Source organism: Canis lupus, chromosome 25 (genome assembly GCF_048164855.1).
Source record: "Canis lupus baileyi chromosome 25, mCanLup2.hap1, whole genome shotgun sequence".
Taxonomy (NCBI): Eukaryota; Metazoa; Chordata; class Mammalia; order Carnivora; family Canidae; genus Canis; species Canis lupus.
Window position 1 is genome coordinate 5,515,978 of NC_132862.1, and position 20,272 is coordinate 5,536,249.

The window sequence follows — 20,272 nt, forward strand, 5'->3', positions numbered from 1 at the left end:
TTTGTGGTTGACTTCTGTATGTGGGGAATGCTTGGGGCCAGTATCTATTTTTCCAAGGAGTGGTGACTATGACTTTTGGTGGGGAATCAGGGCTCTTGCATTCTACCTTATTCCTATTCCTTACTCCTCACTCATTCAGGAGGACCATTATCTGAAGACTTACTACTTACTTTTTCCCACCTTTTTGCTAGGCTCTCCTATGCAGGTACCAGTTGGCTGCCACTCCCATCCAAGATTGTAGACTCAAGATCCCCTTAACTACAGAAACACCACCCTCTAGTGGCCAGCTTCCACATGCTGACCTAGCTTCCCTCCTGGGGCTTTGGCATTCCCTGGCTGGCGCTCAGAGAGGCTAAGGTTTGGGGAGGAAGGAAACTCCTCATCATAGGGATGTAATAACTGAGAAGGAGTGTAGAGGCAGGGACTAAAGTGTTGGTGAGGATTTTGGCTTTCGAAGAGAGTTGAGTAAAATAAGAAATAATGCCCCTGGTGTATATCAATCCTGCTCCCCATGTCCTCAGAGCCTTTCATTAAATGGATATTTGGTCTTTTCCTACCATTGGTGACCTCTTCATACCCTTTACATCTTTGGAATTGTGCCACTTTTTTAGATGTCAAAGGGTAATGCTTCTCTTTTTTTAAAAGATTTATATTAGAGAGGATGAGAGTATGCCTGAGCCCAGGGAAGGGAGGGGCAGAGAAAGAAACTCAAGTAGATTCTGGGAGCTCTATCTCATGACCTTGAGGTCATGGCTAAAGCCAAAATTAAGAGCCGGCTGCTCAACTGACTGAGCCACCCAGGCACCCCTACTTCTATTCTTTCTTATTGACCAGCCATCCCAGTAGGAGCATAGACATTTCAGCTAGGTAGGGTTGGTCCTATCTGCCTCCGCTTTTCCTGCTCACCCTCCACCCCTACCAGACCTAGGGCCTAACTGGCCAATACCTCCTCTAAGGACCTATAAGGGTTGCTGGAATAGTGTATCCTTCATAGGGAGACACAGACTTCTCTTGCTACCTGAGGGAGCCTGAGGTGGGAGGATGGGGAGGATGGGCAAAGTCTTAGCTGTGACCTTGCCAGTGCCTGACTCTAGGCTAGTTGGGCTTACAGTTGGGGAGATTGTCCTGCCGGTCTTCAAAAGTGCTGCCAGCTGCTTTTGCATATCTAACTAGAATCTAAAAAATAAGAGCTGTTGGAAGGGGCATTATCCAAACAGCAATCTCAGTAGTTTGGGATTCTCTTTAGGGTTGTCACCACCCTCTTTTTTCTTACATTAAGATCGGGTCCTTTTCCACATCTTACCTGAAATACTCATCACAGGCTATCTATTGCCCTGCTGCCATTTCCATGAGGTCTAAGACAAGTCTTGTTTGAAATTTTCTAAAAGTGTATCAAACAATCTTAAAGGCCTGATAGAAGAATGAATATTAGTTAATGGCTAGGTTGGAATACTTTTCCACTTAGCTGTGTGACCTTGTATAGTCCCTTACCCTCTCTAAGCCTCAGTTTCTTATTTATGAAGTATAGTTCAACCTTCACAGAGTTGAGGTGAGAATTAAATTGAGGTGATATATGAAATGCTTAGAACAGTCAAACATAATAAACTCTTAAATGGTGGCTATAGTGCTATTGGAGGTCTTTTTGGTGAAGGTCAGCCTCCTCGTTTCTGGATGTAGAAGGTAGGGAGAGACCTAACATTTTCCAACTTTGTAAAAAGGTTTATTTTTAAAGATTTTATTTTAAGTAATACCTATACCCAACATGGGACTCAAACTTAACAATCCTGAGATAAACAATCACATGCTCTGACTGAGCCAAGCCAGGTATCCCTATTTTCCAACTCTTGTCTTGGTTAATTAATTAAAATATTTATTCATTCATGAGACACACACAGAGGCAGGGACACAGGCAGAGGGAGAAGCAGGCTCCTCACAGGGAGCTTGATGCGGGACTTGATCCCAGATCCTGGGATCACGCCCTGAGCTGAAGGCAGATGCTCAACCGCTGAGCCACCCAGGTGTCCCTTGTCTTGGTTATTTAGTATAGCTGAGACAGGTGTGGGGTCACTGCTGGACTTTTTGTTGAAATAAACCTGAATGGTCAGTGCAGGCAGGGTACGTGATGCTAGCATGGGCTAGCACAGGCTATTGCCTATTTCTGATCCCTCCTATGAACCTGGCTGGTAGGGATTTAGGTTTTCTGCACTGTCCAATATGGAGGCCACATATGGCTACTTAAGTTTTAGTATTAACGTTAAAAAGTTCCTCAGTTGCACCATCTACATTTCAAAGTGTTCAACAGCTACATGCAGCTAAGCCAAATTAGACAGTGTAGCTGTAGTGCATTTCCATTATTGCAGAAAATTCTATCGGACAACATTGTAAACCCTTTCCCACAAAGCCAGCCCCCGTCTCTGATTTGCCTCTTTCTCCACATCCTCCTTAAAATAACGTTATTTTATATATATATATCTATCTTAGGAAAAACATGGCCATTGGTTTGAATCATGGATGTCACTCGATGTGGTTCACTGGGAAATTTTACCTATTTCATTTTGCCTCGATCTCACCATCACAGACTTAATTCCACATAGTTCATAAAGAGGGTGAGGAATAACTAAGAATGTATAAAGTATCTAGCACATAGTTAATTTGTCTCCTCCTGTTCGTCCGCGGTTACAGCTGATGCAGAAAAGGCATTCCAGTCCCTTCTCACCCAGACTTTATGGGGGTCGATGGGGGAACGCCTGTAAGTAGTGTTTTGGGATGTTGGCTAGAGTAACAGCACTCCGGCCAGGTAGCAGGAGGGCTCCAAGGTACGTCCTCTCTGTTTACTAAAAAAGGGGACACAGGCCCTGGAGGTCCCGAGAGAAAGACTGAGGGTGGGGGTGGGGGGGGGGAGCGGGAGCACCCGGGAAAGGAAGGAAACTCCACATTTATGTTTTGATGGGGGAGGTGCGTGTGGCGACTGTGGGGGCACTGACTCTTCTTTCCCCACGAGGGGGTTGCAGAGCCAGAAGGAACGGCTGGGGACTCGTCCCGCTCTCCTCTGGGCCCCCGAACGTGGCAAGAACCCACCCATTGCAGCGCCAGGCGCCGTGCCTCACTTTCTCCATTTGCGGACTCCAGTTCCCAGGATGCAGAGCAGCGGCCAATCTCCTGGCTCTTCTTCCATCCCCCTCCCGCGAAAGGCTGCCCCTGGCCAAGGCAAGGGGGCAGGTGGTTCCAGGGGCCGAGAACCGCGAGGGAACGGCACTAGAAAGTGGCCGGAGTCCTAGTTCCCGCAGCCGCGCGGAGAGGGAGGCAGGTCCAGGGCCGGGGCGCGGAGGAGGGGGGCTTCGTTCCCACGTGTCTGCCCCGCGGCCGGCCCGGCGCAGTCGGGGTTAACCCGGGGCGGAGGGATCCCGCAGCGTGTGCGTAGAACTGCAGAGTCACAACCTTTCCTCCGAGAGGGCCGTATCCCTCCGCCGCTCCGCTCCAACACAAAATAGGGCCGCGTCTTCTCCTTTCTCCGCTTCTCGAGTGGGGTTCCCCAGGCAAAAGGGCCCCCCGGATCTGGCGCCGGAGGCTTCCTGAATCTCCACGACCGCTGCCGAGCTCTTGGGCCAGGAAATAGCCCCTTCGCAGGAACCACCCTACCGGCCGAACAGGAGGCGGAGGGGGGGAGGCGGAGCGGCGCCGCGCTGCACTACTTTCCTCTCCGGTTGCAAATGGCTGCCTCGTTCCCCACTTTCCGCTCAGTTTCCTGACCCCCCGGTGCCGGGAGCCGGGGTTGGGCCATGCACCTCTAGGCCCCCCGCGATCACAGCCAGCCGGGGGTCGAGAGGGTGCCGCCGATCACAGCCGGCCAGGCCGGGGGCGGGGCAGCTCCCGAGGCCAGAGGGGAAGGGAGGCGAGCGCAGGGCCTGGAGCGGCCGGAGGGGAGCGGGCAGAGGGCTCGCACCGCCCGCCCCTTCCTCTTCCTCGCCCACCTACCCTCCTCCCTTCCCCGGGGGGGAGCAGAAGGTGGGGGGCTCGAAGCCTCAGAGGGCGAGCGCTCGGGGCCGAGGAGCCCGGCGTTGGGTGTGTGTCAGGTTCAGCCCCGCGGCCCCGCCGGCTCCGCGTCGCCGTAGCTCGCGCGGCCCCGGGGCGCCGGCCCGGGCGGGGAGAGGGGCTCGGCGCTCCAGCGAGGGTCTCACGTTCCATCCGGGCCCGGCGCGGGGCGGCGCGGCATTCCTTCCGGGCTGCTGGGGAGGCGCCTCGACGTTCCATCTGGAGAGCCTCGACGTTCCGCCCGAGCCCAGCGCGGGCGGCCGGGGCGCTGGCCCGGCCCTAGGACTGAGAGGCCGCCGGGCGACGCGGATGCGGAGCCTGCTTGCCCAAGATCAAAGCCACCGGTGCTCTCTTTGTGTCCGCTCGGGATTCGCCGCCCTCGGGCTGTCCATGGAAACCTAAACTGCTGGAACCCGAGGCAGAGAACCCTTCTTTGGCTTCTTGCTTTTTTGCGGGGGGAGGAGGGTGGCCACTCCGACCTGGATTTACCGTTCTTGGCCCCCTTAAGCCCCCCCGTGCGGGGGGCGGCTGTGATCGCTCTGGCGGTTGGAGGTCGGGGAGCGGCCCGGGCTCTGGCCATGTTCTCGGATGAGGATTTCTGGATCGCCCTGTGAAGAGGTGAGTGAAGTCTGCCCGGCCAGGGCCCAGAAAGGGTTGGACTGGGGGCATAGCCAGATGGACTATCTTGGCCGGAGCTGGCCTTTAGGTTGGAGAAAGGGGTGCCAGAGCTGAGGAGGGTTCCTTTGGCAGGGTCTGTCAAGGGAACCTGAGCCAGTCGCCGGGGCAGAACTGAGGCCTGGTGTCTGGGGTGTGCCTCTTTAAAGACTAGGGGTTCAGGGAACCACGGGAGTTTGGGAACCTGGCCAGATCGCCTTTCTGCCTGTTTATTTTTGTGTTGGGGGGAAGCTCTGCTAAACTAGGACCCAGGCCCCGATGCCAGCACCAATCCCAGTTGGCCGCTTCTCCCTCAGGGTTCCTTGTGGGCCTTGGGAACAGAACAACTTTGGGAGGGACGGTAGAGTGCCACTGCCAGGTCAGACTTACTGCCAGGTTGGACTTTAAGGTTGTTCTGGCCCATCCGGGCACCCAGAGCAGTCACTGGGAGACTCCAGGAACCCTGGATCTTTCACCAGGCCTTGTTTCACTGTGCAAAGGGGGAGAGTGTGTGGAAATTGCCTAGTGTGATGAACTGGGTGGCTGGGGCAAGAAGGAGGCGGGGCTGGGGGCAGCTCTGGCCTTGCTGTTCAACTTTAAACTGCCCCTGCCTGGCAAAGTGACCCCAGCGAGGCCTAGTGCTGTCTTAGCCTGCTTTGCCTCCCCTCCTCTGGGGATGGACATAATCTCTAGGGGATTATAGAGGAGGCCGTTGAGATTTGCTCCCTGCGAATGTGGGCTGCAAAAAATGGCTTTTGTCTCCCGCTTTCTCTGGGCCTAGTGTGGAGAGCTGGTTGCCCATAAGTCCCCAGCCAATCCCACAGGCTCCTCCCAGACCTCTCCAACCCTTTTCAATCAGGGAATGTTAACTGGTCCTCTGATCCTGCCCCGAGCCTGCAGAATAGGGTGGCCTGTTCCTCTTTGGAGGAGAAATGACCTGATCAGAGCTGTTTCTCCTGAAGCCTGTGTTTCCAACCCTGGCAGGAGGTGTTAGGGAGAAGGGGTGTGTGTATGAGTGCATGAAAGGTGCAGCATGAGCCTCATGCCTCTGGGCCTTGGGCTGGGACAGCCCCTCTCAACAGCTGTCATGCTGCCCAGCAGGGATTTGGCTGGTGTGTTTCGCTCCCTCACTCCACCCCCTCCAACATACATAGGCTAGATCTCTTCGAGCCTGGTCTTGGAAAGGATAAAATCGGGATTTTGCTCTTGAACGATTTCTGGGTGGTAACCCTGAGGTGAGAGGTGCTACAGGGGTGGTGGAGTGAGGCTAGCTGTCACCCCCCCCCACTCTCTGCCCCTGCTTCTTCAGGAGGATGACTCCTGTTGTGTGTCCCCAAAGAACTTCCTTAGGAGAAACCTCTCCTTGTTAGCTGTGGCTAACCCCAGGATGACCCAGAGACAGTCCGCAGGGTCGGGAGGCCAGTGTTACCATTTGGATTCTTCCTGGAGGGCCGGCCCAAAATGGGGGTGGGGAGAGGTGTGGTTTGATTCTCAGGCTGGGAACCAGGAAGTCCTGAGTCCTGAAGAAGAGCTGTTCACTCAGGGGCCTGTTTCAGCCTTTCACCTCTCCAAGCCTCCATTTCCCCTTTGGCTGGGAAAATGGAGTTAAACTATTGGTCTGGGATGGAGGCAGCAGGGAGATTGGGTTGAGATGAATCCATGTCTTCTTCCTTGCTGTTTTGGGCCTGTTAGGCCCAGGACTGAGGGAAGCCAGTGCAGTTTTACTCTCTAGATCTATACTTCTCTGGGATCTCTAGTTCCCCAGAGGAAGCCTGGCTAGGCATTAACCCAGTTTAGATCTAGGGAAAAAGCCCTTGGTGTGTGTGTGTGTGTGTGTGTGTGTGTGTGTGTGTGTGTGTGTGTTTCTGGCTGTGAAAGATGGGACAGGGGAACCTATGGTCTTTATTTGTTTAGATCTGTTCAGGGACCTGGGAACTGGGACTCAGCATTAGGGTGCAGTTGCTAGACTGCAGGGGTAGAGAAGAGCCCAGGCTTCTTGGAGGTACCCCTAGATTCTTTCTGGTACAGCTTGGAGGATGCTACTCTTTGCTTCTTGGGTCTGTCTTCCATGGCCCCATGAATTGGCTCTGGCTTTGGAGGATGTTGGTACTCTGTCTTCCAAGGCTGGACGAAGGTGGTTTCTGTACCTCCCTGAGCACTGCCAGCCCTACCAGCTTGAGAGGGCTGCGCTCGGGGGAGGGCAGAGGAATTTGTCCCTCTGGCCTTGTGTGAGGCAGTCCTCCTCCCACCTACTGTATTATCACTGTTGCTTTTTATTTCTTACTGTTTGTGACTCTTTTGGCCTTAACTCTGAGAGCACAGCTGTGGAGGACCTTTGGGGGCATGTAGTGGTAAGATACAGTAGGATGTACACATTTAGGCAACTTTGAAGTCTCTGGGTGTGGTCAGGCCTTGAATGACTGACTAGGAAGAGGGGCCTGCCTGGTGCCCTGACTTCTAACCCCTCCAATTCCCAACTGTGGCTGCTAAGGGCCCCTTGAAGTTCCAGAGCAACTTTTCTATGGGCTGGCCAGATGACCACCCTGCTTTCCTTTCAGGTGTGATTGTGTGGCAGGTTTGGGAAAGAGATGACCTGGGAATGGAGGTAACATTGTGTCTTTCCCAGTCTAGTGGATTCTGATAACTTGAGGGGGGAGAAAAAGTAAAACAAATTTTGTTTTCCTGTGATATGTCACAGAGAGTGCGTTGCCCGTCTCTGGAGATGGGAGTGTGAATGCATGGAAAGAAGACTGATAATTGTGGTTCTTAGCTAATTGATTCGCCAATCCTGGACCTTTGAGTGTTCCCCATCTCATCTGCCCCATTCACTGAACCCCAGTGGCCAACCACTGGGGTATTCGGTTTGGCAAGAGATAGTTGTCTAAGGTTGATGTGGTCCCTGTGGTTAAATGAGAGGAGTGGAAAAGGTGGGAGAGATAAATATCTCAAACTTTTATTTAGAGTTCTGTTTTAGGGATTCCCTCCTTCCCATGTATACCTTCCCCCCATCCTTACCAACACTATACTTCTTTTCTCTACTTAAGTCCTTACCCTTCCTATTAAGAGCTGCTGGCACCTCTTTCTCCTGTAAGATGTCTTTCTTCTTCCTCACCTCTGTAACTCTTCACTTCTCTCTTTTTTTGTACTGTGCTTAGTTCCCTCTAAGGTTTAGGAAAATATGCCCAAAGAGTGTGTCTAAACCCTCTTAGGTATAACTTTAATGTGTTTCTTTTGGCTGTGGTATAGGCAGGCAGATTGTAGAAGAGGGGACCGTTACCCCCTGCCCCCCACCCCCATAGTGTGTGTGGAAACCCTGCTTGGCGGAAGAGGAAGGAAGCTACTCTGCTCTGCTGTGTCCTCCCTGGTTTAGAACTCCTCCAAGTGGCAGTGTGCTTCCTGAGACTACAACTCCCAGCATGCCTAGCTTCAAGCCTGGCTACACATGCTCAGTAACTCTTAAGGCCCACTTCTGTTAACTACTAGGGACATCTGAGGAGGAAGGGCAGTTGGCGTTGCTAAGGGCAACGACCTGAGGCCTTCAGGCTGGGTGAGATCCTGAGCTCAGTCTCAGCAGGGGCCAGAGCTGGATTTGGATGGGCAATGGGGGGAAATTGGGAAATTGGGGAGTTTCTTCTGTTATGATTGGGATCTGAAACCAGTGGAAGTAGGAGCGAGATCCATCCATAACTGGGCTTTAGTTTCAGTAATGTATTCTCTATCCTGCAAGACCTCAGACTCTGACTCTGGGAGAGGGATTTTGACTGTACTCAGACTTCTTGAGTTTTAACTACCCTTGGGTTGGCACTGACATACCTCTAGGATGGTAGCTGACTTGAAATCTGAAGAAAAAGGCCAGGGAATAGGGCCCACCAAGAACCAAGAACTCAGCCATGGGGCAAAGGGTGGTACTAGATATAGATTGGATGTGCTTCTAGTTGGATGCTATTGCCTTGGGAACTCTTACGCAGGAGGTAGGAAGGGGGAAAGAGGAGTGGATCCCCTGGGAATCCAGAGTGGGACAATAGGGTATGTGTTTATCTGGGGAGGGAGTAGGCAGTGGGATAAGGGTTAGGGAGAAAGACTTTCCATGTCATTAGAACAGGAGTTTGTAGGTATGGCTTTGCTTGGCTTTCTGTAAAGTCTAGTTAGCAATAGCTATTTTATACCTCCTAGGATTCTGGGAAAAGTGTTTAGTTGGGGAGACTTACTAGACATATAGATCTTTCTTTTTGGCCCTGACAGGTCTCCCCGAGAGGGCCCTGCCCAGTCGGAGAGAGGGATGGACAGCCAGAAGCCGCCTGGTGAGGATAAAGATTCAGAACCGGCAGGTGAGTAGGGCAAATTCTGGGTTTGCTGGCAGCCTTCTGCCCTTCCCAGGCAACCTTAGATTTCTGGCACTGGCACAAGGACTGGAGCTAAGTCTGTCTGATAGACAGGTAATTGAAGGACTTTGTTCTTTGGAACAAAAGTCAAATTGCCATCACTGTGAGGGTTTTGGTTAATCTCATGGGTCTGATGAGTGGACTAGTGTTATATAGAGGATGATGGCTGATACATGCTTCTCTGTCTGTTCATTCAGCTGATGGACCTGCAGCCTCTGAGGAGTCAGGCACCACTGAGCCAGACCTTCCCAACCCATATGTGGGGGAGGTCTCTGTGCCCAGTTCTGGAGGTCCTAGGCTTCAGGAGCCTCCCCGGGACTGCAGGTAACTAGTTTGGGGGAAATGAGGATATAAAGGCACACAAAGATTTGATTTGAGAGTCTGGGCTTTCGAGGAGGAAGATGAGTGTTTGGCAATCATAGGCATATTATGGGGATGTTAGGCTTGTCTTTGGGCAGGGGCCTGGCATGGTGCTGATGCTTGTATGTCCACAGTGGGGGTCCAGTGCGGCGTTGTGCTCTCTGTAACTGCGGGGAGCCTAGTCTACATGGGCAGCGGGAACTACGGCGCTTTGAGTTGCCATTTGACTGGCCCCAGTGTCCAGTGGTGTCCCCTGGGGGGAACCCAGGGCCCAACGAGGCAGTGCTGCCCAGTGAGGACCTGTCACAGATTGGTTTCCCTGAGGGCCTGACACCTGCCCACCTAGGAGAACCTGGAGGTAAGTGAGGGGAGGTGGGGTAGCTGACTTGGGCAGGAAATGGGGTAAGGGCTGCGTGGTCCTGAGCCAGTAGTTACCTTTTTGCTAACTGCATTCTGTTTACCCCTCTCCATTTTAAAGGGTCCTGCTGGGCTCACCATTGGTGTGCTGCGTGGTCGGCAGGTGTATGGGGGCAGGAGGGCCCAGAACTATGTGGTGTGGACAAGGCCATCTTCTCAGGGATCTCACAGGTGGGGCTGGGGCCAAGGGATTGCATAGGTAAAGGGCAGAGCGAGCAGAGCTGGTGGGCTTCTGAGGGGTAGAATGGAAGGGCAGTGGGTAGACAGAGGCGGAGCTAGTGCCTGACCTATTGCTCTGGAGAGAGTGGCTGGTACTGACCCTTTGTCTCTACCCTGGCAGCGCTGCTCCCACTGCACCAGGCTCGGTGCCTCCATCCCTTGCCGCTCACCCGGATGTCCACGGCTTTACCACTTCCCTTGTGCGACTGCCAGCGGTTCCTTCTTATCCATGAAAACACTGCAGCTGCTATGCCCGGAGCACAGTGAGGGGGCTGCACATCTGGGTAAGAAGTCCTCTGGCCAAGTGTGCCCAGGGGGTTTTGTGCTCTGCAGAGCAGTGTGTGTATGCGCCACTAAAATAGACGTGAACTTTGTGAGCACAGGGACTTTGCCTGTGTTGTTTACCATGGTATCTGCAGTGCCTAGAACAGTGCCTGGCATATATTAGGCAGATTCTCAGTAACTATTGTTTGTTCATTCTGTGTCTATGGAATGCCTGTTATGTAGAGAGCACTGTGCTGAGTCCTGCGAGGAATCCGTAGCTGACCCGCGTTCTCTGTCTCTTCCCACCATAGAGGAGGCTCGTTGTGCAGTATGCGAGGGGCCAGGGGAGTTGTGTGACCTGTTCTTCTGTACCAGTTGTGGGCATCACTATCACGGGGCCTGCCTGGACACTGCTCTTACCGCCCGCAAGCGTGCTGGCTGGCAGTGCCCTGAATGCAAAGTGTGCCAAGCCTGCAGGTAAGAATAAGGGGCAGGAGAGAAGCCTTAGGTGAAGTGCAGGTTCGGGTTGAAAATGAGGGGAGGAATGACCCTGTTCTGTGCCCTGTGTCCCTGCAGGAAACCTGGGAATGACTCTAAGATGTTGGTCTGTGAGACGTGTGACAAAGGATACCATACCTTCTGCCTCAAGCCACCAATGGAGGAATTGCCAGCTCACTCTTGGAAGTGCAAGGTGAACGTCCTCCGGGTCTGCCTTCTTCTCCTTCATTCTGCCTCTTATAACATCTTCTCAGTTGTGGGGAGTCTTTTGCGCTCCTCTGGTCTGTTCTCTGACCAGTGCCTCTTTTGCCCACTTACTTCCCCTAGGCATGCCGGGTATGCCGGGCCTGTGGGGCAGGCTCAGCGGAGCTGAATCCCAACTCTGAGTGGTTTGAAAACTACTCACTCTGTCACCGCTGTCACAAGGCCCAGGGAGGACAGCTTATTGGTTCTGTGGCTGAGCAGCATCCCCCTGTCTGCAGCAGGTAAGTAGCATGGCCCGGGAGAGAGAGGGATGGGGGTTCGGAAGTACTGAGACTGGCAGGAGATGTGTTAAAGCAAGTTGACTTTGAGAGGAGAGCCCCAAGGTGGGCAGTAGGATCCATAGTATTCATGCCTCGCCCCAGGGTGCTCTCTGGGGGGTTGATAGTTGACGAGAGCCACGGTGCCTGCTTCCCTCTACCCTCTGCAGGTTCTCACCCCTAGAGCCTGGCGATACCCCCACTGACGAGCCCAAAGCTCTGTACGTTGCATGCCAAGGGCAGCCAAAGGGTGGGCACGTGACCTCCATGCAACCCAAGGAACCGGGGCCCCTGCAATGTGAAGCCAAACCACTAGGTGAGTGGGGTTTGAGGGTCCCTGAAAGTAATTCCTGCCGGTTTGCGGCAAGAGACAGTTTCCACTTTGCCCCAGGCCCTGTACTTTGTATGGAGTAGAGCTGGGCTAGGTGGGAGCCTAGTGTGTTATGTCTGCAGGGAGAGCAGGGGCCCAACTTGAGCCCCGGTTGGAGGTCCCCCTAAACGAGGAGATGCCACTGCTGCCCCCACCTGAGGAGTCGCCCCTCTCCCCACCACCTGAGGAATCGCCCACATCCCCACCACCTGAGGCATCGCGTCTGTCCCCACCACCGGAGGAATCACCCCTCTCTCCGCCGCCTGAGGAGTCTCCTCTGTCTCCTCCACCTGAATCATCACCTTTTTCTCCACTGGAGGAGTCGCCGTTCTCTCCACCAGAGGAGTCACCCCCATCTCCCCCACTTGAGACGCCCCTGTCTCCACCGCCTGAAGCATCACCCCTCTCCCCACCATTTGAAGAGTCTCCCTTATCCCCCCCACCTGAGGAGTTGCCCACTTCCCCGCCACCTGAAGCATCTCGCCTGTCTCCACCACCTGAGGAGTCACCCATGTCCCCGCCACCTGAAGAGTCACCCATGTCTCCGCCACCTGAAGCATCTCGTCTGTTCCCACCATTTGAAGAATCGCCCCTGTCCCCTCCACCAGAGGAGTCTCCCCTCTCCCCACCACCTGAGGCATCCCGTCTGTCCCCACCTCCTGAGGACTCGCCTATGTCCCCACCACCTGAAGACTCGCCTATGTCCCCCCCACCTGAGGTATCCTGCCTGTCCTCCCTGCCTGAGGTGTCACGCCTGTCCCCACCACCTGAGGAATCTCCCCTGTCCCCACCACCCGAAGAGTCCCCCACATCCCCTCCACCTGAGGCTTCCCGCCTGTTCCCACCACCTGAGGACTCCCCGACTTCCCCGCCGCCTGAAGACTCACCTGCTTCTCCGCCACCGGAGGACTTACTCATGACCCTACCGCTAGAGGAGTCATCCCTGTTGCCACTGCCCGAGGAGCCACGACTCTGCCCCCTGCCCGAGGAGCCGCGCCTGCCCCCTCAGCCCGAGGAGCCGCGCCTGTCCCCTCGGCCTGAGGAGCCGCGCCTGTCCCCTCGGCCCGAGGAGCCACGCCTGTCCCCTCGGCCCGAGGAGCCGCGCCTGTCCCCTCAGCCTGAGGAGCCGCGCCTGTCCCCCGCACTTGAGGAACCATGCCTGTCCCCCGCGCCTGAGGAGCTGCGCCTGCCCCTTTGGCTTGAGGAGCCACGTCTGTCCCCCCGGCCTGAGAAGCCATGCCTGTCCCCTGCCCCTGAGGAGCTGCACCTGTCCCCCCGGCCTGAGGAGCCCTGTCTGTCCCCCCGGCCTGAGGAACCGCGCCTGTCCCCCCGGCCTGAGGAACCGCGCCTGTCCCCCCGGCCTGAGGAGCCGCGCCTGTCCCCCCGGTCTGAGGAGCCGTGCCTGTCCCCACGGCCTGAGGAGCCACGCCTGTCCCCCATGCCTGAGGAGCCGCAGTTGTCTCCCCGGCCTGAGGAGCCGCCCCTGTCCCCCATGCCTGAGGAGCCGCCCCTGTCCCCCGGGCCTGAGGAGCCGCGCCTGTCCCCCCGGCCTGAGGAGCCACGCCCGTCCCCTCAACCTGAGGAACCGCGCCTGTCCCTTGGACCTGAGGAACCGCGCCTGTCCCCTCGACCTGAGGAACCGTGCCTGTCCCCTCGACCTGAGGAACCGCGCCTGTCCCCTCGACCTGAAGAGCCCCCTGAGGAGCCAGGCCTATGCCCTGCACCTGAGGAATTGCCCTTGTTCCTCCCACCTGGGGAGCCATCTTTATCCCCCTTGCTTGGAGAGCCGGCCCTGTCTGAGCCTGGGGAACCACCTCTGTCCCCTCTACCAGAGGAGTTGCCGTTGTCCCCATCCGGGGAGCCATCCTTGTCACCTCAGCTGATGCCACCAGGTAAGGGGATATTAATACCCTCTTACCTGGGACAGTCTTAATTCTTTATGGCACATCTAATCTAAGAGCCTCCCTTTTTCTCTTTCTCTCCAGATCCTCTTCCTCCTCCGCTCTCACCCATTATCACAACTGTGGCCCCGCCGGCTCTGTCTCCTTTGGGGGAGTTAGAGTACCCCTTTGGTGCCAAAGGGGACAGTGACCCTGAGTCGCCGTTGGCTGCCCCCATCCTTGAGACGCCCATCAGCCCTCCACCAGAAGCTAACTGCACTGACCCTGAGCCTGTGCCCCCTATGATCCTCCCCCCATCTCCAGGCTCCCCAATGGGACCAGCCTCTCCCATCCTGATGGAGCCCCTTCCCTCTCGGTGTTCTCCACTCCTGCAACCTTCCCTTCCTCCCCAAAACTCTCCTCCTTCCCAATGTTCTCTTCCTGCTCTGCCATTGTCCGTTCCCTCCCCACTGAGTCCCATGGAGAAGGCAGTGGAGGTCTCAGATGAGGCTGAGCCGCATGAGATGGAGACTGAGAAAGTCCCAGAACCTGAGTGTCCAGCCTTGGAACCCAGCCCCACTAGTCCTCTCCCCTCGCCCATGGGGAACCTTTCCTGCCCCGCACCCAGCCCTGCCCCAGCTCTGGATGACTTCTCTGGTCTGGGGGAAGACACAGCCCCTCTGGATGGGACTGACACTCCTGGTTCACAGCCAGAGGCTGGACAGACCCCTGGCAGTTTGGCTAGTGAACTTAAGGGTTCCCCTGTGCTCCTGGACCCCGAGGAGCTGGCCCCCGTGACCCCTATGGAGGTCTATGGCCCAGAAGGCAAGCAGGCAGGGCAGGGTTCACCCTGTGAAGAGCAAGAGGAGCCACGTGTACCGGTGGCCCCTACCCCACCCACTCTCATCAAATCCGACATCGTTAATGAGATCTCTAATCTGAGCCAGGGTGATGCCAGTGCCAGTTTTCCTGGCTCAGAGCCCCTGCTAGGCTCTCCTGACCCCGAGGGGGGCGGCTCCTTGTCCATGGAGCTGGGGGTATCTACAGACGTTAGTCCAGCCCGGGATGAGGGCTCCCTGCGGCTCTGTACTGACTCGCTGCCAGAGACTGACGACTCGCTACTATGTGATGCTGGGACAGCAATTGGCGGAGGCAAAGCCGAGGGGGACAAGGGGAGGCGGCGCAGCTCCCCGGCTCGTTCCCGCATCAAACAGGTGAGAAACTATCCAGCCACTGGTTGTGGTCATGATGCCACCCTTGAGGATATTGACCTGTGTCACTGTCTACCTGGCTTTGTTGAATCCTAGACTCGCAGAGATTCTTCAGTTCATCCTCTTACTTCATTAAGGGGAATACTGATACATTAGAGGGGGAAGTGAATTGCACGGGTTCGTGGTCACTCAGTAAGAGTACAGACTGGAAATTCAAGTCTTTCTGGCCAGTGTTTTTCTCATTGTGCCATGTTGGTCACTCTTTCTCCTTGGGACAGGGGAATGGTTTGAACTGGAGCTACCTGCCTGTTGCTGTCCGAGAGCTTGGCTTTTCCCCTGTCCTGGCTGGGACTCCTGGACCTTAGCACCTATCATGTTCTGTCCGTTCGTTTCTTCTCTCCCCCTACGCTGTAGGATCGCAAGCTCCCGACTTGCTCCTGTAACCATCCTCTTCCCTCACTCAGGGTCGCAGCAGTAGTTTCCCAGGAAGACGCCGGCCACGTGGAGGAGCCCATGGAGGACGTGGGAGAGGACGGGCCCGGCTAAAATCAACTACTTCTTCCATTGAGACTCTGGTAGTAAGGAGAGGCTTCCCATTTCCCAAACATGCTTCAGCTGGTCCCTTCAAGATTAAACACCCTTTAAATCCTGCCAGTCCCCTGCACGCTCACCTACCTACCTACCTGCCTGCTAGCCTAGGGCCTGTCCAGCAATGTCTGTGCTCCTTCTGTCCACCTGGCCCCCAGGCTTCTCTGAAATCTCTGCTGTCGGGCTGAGGCCCAGTTTGGGAGCTGGGGTGTTCTTCTGCTTCTTAGTCCTGGCTCCTGGCCTTCATCTTAGCCAGGGGTTCACTCCTCCTTCCCCCAACACCAAAGAGGAGAGCAGCTTAGTGGGGGCAGATTTAGCTGCCTCACTTGCCACAACTCTCTGCCTGTAAGGTTGCTGATATCGATAGCTCTCCCAGCAAAGAGGAAGAAGACGACGATGACGACACCATGCAAAATACTGTGGTTCTCTTCTCCAACACAGACAAGTTTGTCCTAATGCAGGTACCGTACTTGACTGGTGTAGTCCCATCCTCAGCACTGAGACCTGCCAAACCCAGCATTGGGTGTGCGTATTTTGGTGGGACGGTAAATGGGGAAAACCAAGGACCTACTTCTGGGGATATTCGGCTAATGAGAAAACAGACAGTGAACCAGGATCACGTTTCGTTCGTTTGTCCATCCGTCAAATTTCTGTTTAGACTCAGAGGAGTCTGAGCTTGGCACTGAGCTAGGAGCAAGGGGTATAGCAATGAAAAAGGCAAGAAATGCCCTCTGCCGCATTGGAGCTTATGGCCTAGGGAAATTAATGTACATTCTCACCCGAATAATCTCAAAGCTGATAGAATTTTGTCAGATACATTCCTCTCTCATCCTGACCAGTCTTTAACTTTCTTCCCTTCCTTTGACTTCTCTTTCTTTTACCCAGTCGGGATGTACCAGTTCAGATCCCTGGTCAGATGAGCAAGGCACGCTAGGAAGGACCAGGCCTGTGATGGCTAAGTGTCCTGATGATGGGGGGTGGTTTTTGGTTCCCTGACTCCCTCCTTTCAGATTAGTGTTAGTTGGTCGCTGGGACTGAGTGAGATGAAGAGACCAGGTTGGATATTTAGGTTTCTGTATTTCTCTAGGACATGTGCGTGGTTTGTGGCAGCTTTGGCCGGGGGGCAGAGGGCCACCTCCTTGCCTGTTCCCAGTGTTCCCAGTGCTATCACCCTTACTGTGTCAACAGCAAGGTGAGTTCAAGGCCCAAGAGGCTTGGGCTATGGAATGGGGTCAGTTATTTCTTATCTTAGGCCCTTGTTCTGGTCACTTTTTTTTTTTTTTTTTTAATTTTTAAATTCGAGTATAGTTGACACCTGGTCACACTAGTTAAAATGGCTGTTGGTCATGAAAGTTATTTATTAGTCACTAGTGGTTATCAAACTCATCTTGGAGCAAAGTACTCTGGAAATTATGGTGGTCTTTATTAAGTTTCTTTGTGGTAGACAGTGATTTGTTGGTATAACTTTATCGTATACGCTGGGAAAACCTGACTAATAGAAAACATGATATGGCTTGGAGATAAAGTATGAAATCAAAATTGCAAGCACATGGCTACAAAGAGAAGGCGCTGGTTTTGATCCCCGTGTGATCACTTGTTTTGGGGTTTTCATTAATGTTAATTGAACTTTTTTTTTTTTTTAAAGATTTTATTTATTTATTCATGATAGACATAGAGGGAGAGAGAGGCAGAGACACAGGCAAAAGGAGAAGCAGGCTCCATGCAGGGAGCCTGATGTGGGACTTGATCCCGGGACTCCAAGATTGCGCCCTGGGCCAAAGACAGGCACTAAACCGCTGAGCCACCCAGGGATCCCCATGAACTTGTTCACTGCTAACATTCGTGAACTTTAAGCAGTAGCGGTTTCTAAACATTCAAGAAAAGTTGGGGAAAATGCAACCTAATTCTTCCCATAGTCTTTTTGGGGATTTGGCTAGTGAAAGGTTGTAGTGAGGCAATGGCTGGGTGAGGCTGTTCTCTGACCAGTGGAGATCCCTGAGAGCCTTAGTTTTAGAACCACTGCTTTTGGGGGTGAGGGTGCTCTGTATAGCCTTCCTGTGCTCAGATGGAGGTCTGGCCTGGGCACCAAGGTCCTCCAGCTCTGCCCATTGTAAGGCCCACCCTCCCCTAAGAGATCTTCCCTCTCCTGTACATCACACCCTGAGAAGTTGGCATCTCCCACACCAGATCACCAAGGTGATGCTGCTAAAGGGCTGGCGTTGCGTGGAGTGCATCGTGTGTGAGGTGTGTGGCCAAGCCTCGGACCCCTCACGCCTGCTGCTCTGTGATGACTGTGACATTAGCTACCACACATACTGCCTGGACCCGCCACTGCTCACCGTGCCCAAGGGGGGCTGGAAGTGCAAGTGGTAAGGAGACCGGGATCTTGGGGGGCCTGGGCCAGAAATGTTGGAGAGATGTGATGTTGCTAACATGGCAGAGGCTGGATTTAGGAGGCAGGACTGGTTGCTCGCTTCTCAGTGTGAAGGTGCCTCCAGGTGCCTCTGGAAGGTTAGGTACCAAGGGTCTGTCTTTCTGCTCCTACCAGGTGTGTGTCTTGTATGCAGTGTGGGGCCGCCTCCCCTGGCTTCCACTGTGAATGGCAAAATAGTTACACACACTGCGGCCCCTGCGCCAGCCTGGTGACCTGCCCTATCTGTCACACCCCATACGTGGAAGAGGACCTACTAATCCAGTGCCGCCACTGTGAACGGTGAGGATGGCCCTTTCCCCTATATAGGCCTTTACCCTGTTCTCCTCCTTGCACTATCTGGGTTTATTTCTTATGGTCTCCCTTCTTCCAGGTGGATGCATGCTGGCTGCGAGAGCCTCTTCACGGAGGATGACGTGGAGCAGGCGGCCAATGAGGGCTTTGACTGTGTCTCCTGCCAGCCCTATGTAGTAAAGCCTGCTGGTGAGTGCCAGGTGCTGGGGAGAGTGGTGAGGGATCAGGGCAGGGGGGGTCTTGCTTTGGGACTCAAGCTGCCTTGGTTTGTCTGTCTCTTCCATAGCACCTGTCGCACCTCCAGAGTTGGTGCCTATGAAGGTGAAAGAGCCAGGTGAGTCACAGAAATCCCCAATGCCAAGGCCAGAGGAGACCTAGACACCGTCTAGTCCAGCTCCAGCCCCTGCCCCCCCACAACTTCCTCTACCCATTTTCAGAGGAGGAAACTAAGATCCTTGGAGGTTGAGTGGTCTGCTCAAGGTCATGCCAGTAGGTTAGTGGTAAACCTATGATGAGAACAAAAGCCTCCATCTTCCCAGGCAGAGTTCATTCTGCTAGGCAAGCATGACCTTCGCACTGCCAGATTCTCACCTCAGAGAGCACAGAATAGAACTTTTTCTCCTCAGTGAAGGAGGCTGTGGCCATTGCCTCCTCCAGCAGCATGTGGGCCCTGCTCCTGGCATCTGGGACACTGTTTGGTGGCATTCGGCAGGCCCAGGCAGCTAGAGAGTATATTTGGTGAGCTAGTGTTAGTCATGAGCAAAGTCAGGCTTCTGTAGTAGCCGTCTCCATGAACCCCTCCGGGTCACTGAAAGAGAACTCAGGCCTCAGATAGCACCTGTCAGTGGCCTGTCCTTTCCAACCCTCATGCGCCAGTGTTCACTTTGATCTGTCTTTTGCTGGTTTTGTCCCAGCTGGGGACTTAGGCTGAAACTTAGAGTTCTGGTTTCTCTGGGGCCTCCATCCAGGGGTTACATGCTCTTCCCCTTTGTGCAGAGCCTCAATACTTTCGCTTCGAGGGCGTGTGGCTGACAGAAACGGGCATGGCTGTGCTGCGTAACCTTACCATGTCACCCCTGCACAAGCGGCGCCAGCGGCGAGGACGGCTTGGCCTCCCAGGCGAGGCAGGGCTGGAGGGTTCTGAGCCCTCAGATGCCCTTGGTCCTGATGACAAGAAGGATGGGGACCTGGACACTGATGAGCTGCTCAAGGGTGAAGGTCAGGCGGGGGAATCTCAGGAAGTGCCCATGTAGTGGGAGGGTGTCAGTGAGAGTAGGGCATTGGTTGGGGCAGCATTGCCTCTCCCAGTCCCCCTGGAGCCACTGTTGGTCTTGCCACATGGCTTTGTAGCAAGGCACTGGGCACTCTGTTCTTGGGTGGCTGGATGACAAGGTTAAAAGGGCCCATGTCTCTGATCTTTCTCCCTCTCTCTCTGTGCCCGTACACAGGTGGCGTGGAGCACATGGAATGTGAAATGAAACTGGAGGGCCCTGTCAGCCCTGACGTGGAGCCTGGCAGAGAGGAAACTGAGGAAAGCAAGAAACGCAAACGCAAACCCTATCGGCCTGGTGAGGCCCTGGGATGGGGAGGTGTGTGGCAAGGGATAGCTTACCAGGCCCCCCAGCGGCTTCTCAGTCTCGGCTCTGCCTCCTCGTAGGCATCGGTGGTTTCATGGTGCGACAGCGGAAATCCCACACACGTGTGAAAAAGGGGCCTGCTGCACAGGCGGAGGTGTTGAGTGGGGATGGGCAGCCCGACGAGGGTGAGACGGGTGAGGGCTCCAGTGGGGCCTGGGAGAAGGTGGGGATCACAGGAACTGTGGGGCACTGCCAGGGAGGCCCGGGAGGTGAGGGCTCACTTGTACGGCCAAGAGGGTGGTGGACCCAACTGGCATTGGGGAGAAAGCAGCCCAAAAGCCTCCCTCAGGTGCGTTGGGAGCAGCATGCCTGGTGTTCCCTGAGAGGGGCTGACATCTCCCCTTCTGTCCCCAGTGATGCCTGTGGACCTGCCTGTTGAGGGCCCTGTGGACCAGAGCTTAGCTGATGGGGATGAGAAAAAGAAGCAGCAGAGGCGAGGGCGCAAGAAGAGCAAACTGGAAGACATGTTTCCTGCTTATTTGCAGGTGGGTCTTAGGCTCTGTGGGGTGAGGGA

At 54.8% G+C, this 20,272-nt stretch overlaps 1 protein-coding gene across 8 annotated transcripts in view; it reads left to right on the plus strand.

Moving 5' to 3' along the window:
* Positions 1–4,512: 4,512 nt before the first annotated feature.
* The window catches only part of KMT2D (lysine methyltransferase 2D), a 36,168-nt gene continuing 20,408 nt past the window's right edge, over positions 4,513–20,272 (plus strand). For 5 of the 8 annotated variants that reach the window (XM_072798053.1, XM_072798057.1, XM_072798059.1 and 2 more), the window contains exons 1-23: positions 4,513–4,650; positions 8,929–9,014; positions 9,266–9,392; positions 9,563–9,786; positions 9,907–10,016; positions 10,186–10,348; positions 10,640–10,805; positions 10,905–11,019; positions 11,154–11,311; positions 11,518–11,663; positions 11,801–13,609; positions 13,703–14,811; positions 15,273–15,386; positions 15,747–15,857; positions 16,484–16,588; positions 17,584–17,765; positions 17,945–18,109; positions 18,201–18,310; positions 18,408–18,455; positions 19,118–19,339; positions 19,570–19,689; positions 19,779–19,892; positions 20,113–20,243. In XM_072798053.1, the coding sequence (XP_072654154.1) occupies positions 8,966–9,014; positions 9,266–9,392; positions 9,563–9,786; positions 9,907–10,016; positions 10,186–10,348; positions 10,640–10,805; positions 10,905–11,019; positions 11,154–11,311; positions 11,518–11,663; positions 11,801–13,609; positions 13,703–14,811; positions 15,273–15,386; positions 15,747–15,857; positions 16,484–16,588; positions 17,584–17,765; positions 17,945–18,109; positions 18,201–18,310; positions 18,408–18,455; positions 19,118–19,339; positions 19,570–19,689; positions 19,779–19,892; positions 20,113–20,243 (5,598 nt within the window). In that variant the 5' untranslated portion in view covers positions 4,513–4,650; positions 8,929–8,965. The remainder of the gene's footprint in view (positions 4,651–8,928; positions 9,015–9,265; positions 9,393–9,562; positions 9,787–9,906; positions 10,017–10,185; positions 10,349–10,639; positions 10,806–10,904; positions 11,020–11,153; positions 11,312–11,517; positions 11,664–11,800; positions 13,610–13,702; positions 14,812–15,272; positions 15,387–15,746; positions 15,858–16,483; positions 16,589–17,583; positions 17,766–17,944; positions 18,110–18,200; positions 18,311–18,407; positions 18,456–19,117; positions 19,340–19,569; positions 19,690–19,778; positions 19,893–20,112; positions 20,244–20,272) is intronic. The other 3 variants (XM_072798055.1, XM_072798058.1, XM_072798054.1) reach the window with 2 other exon arrangements.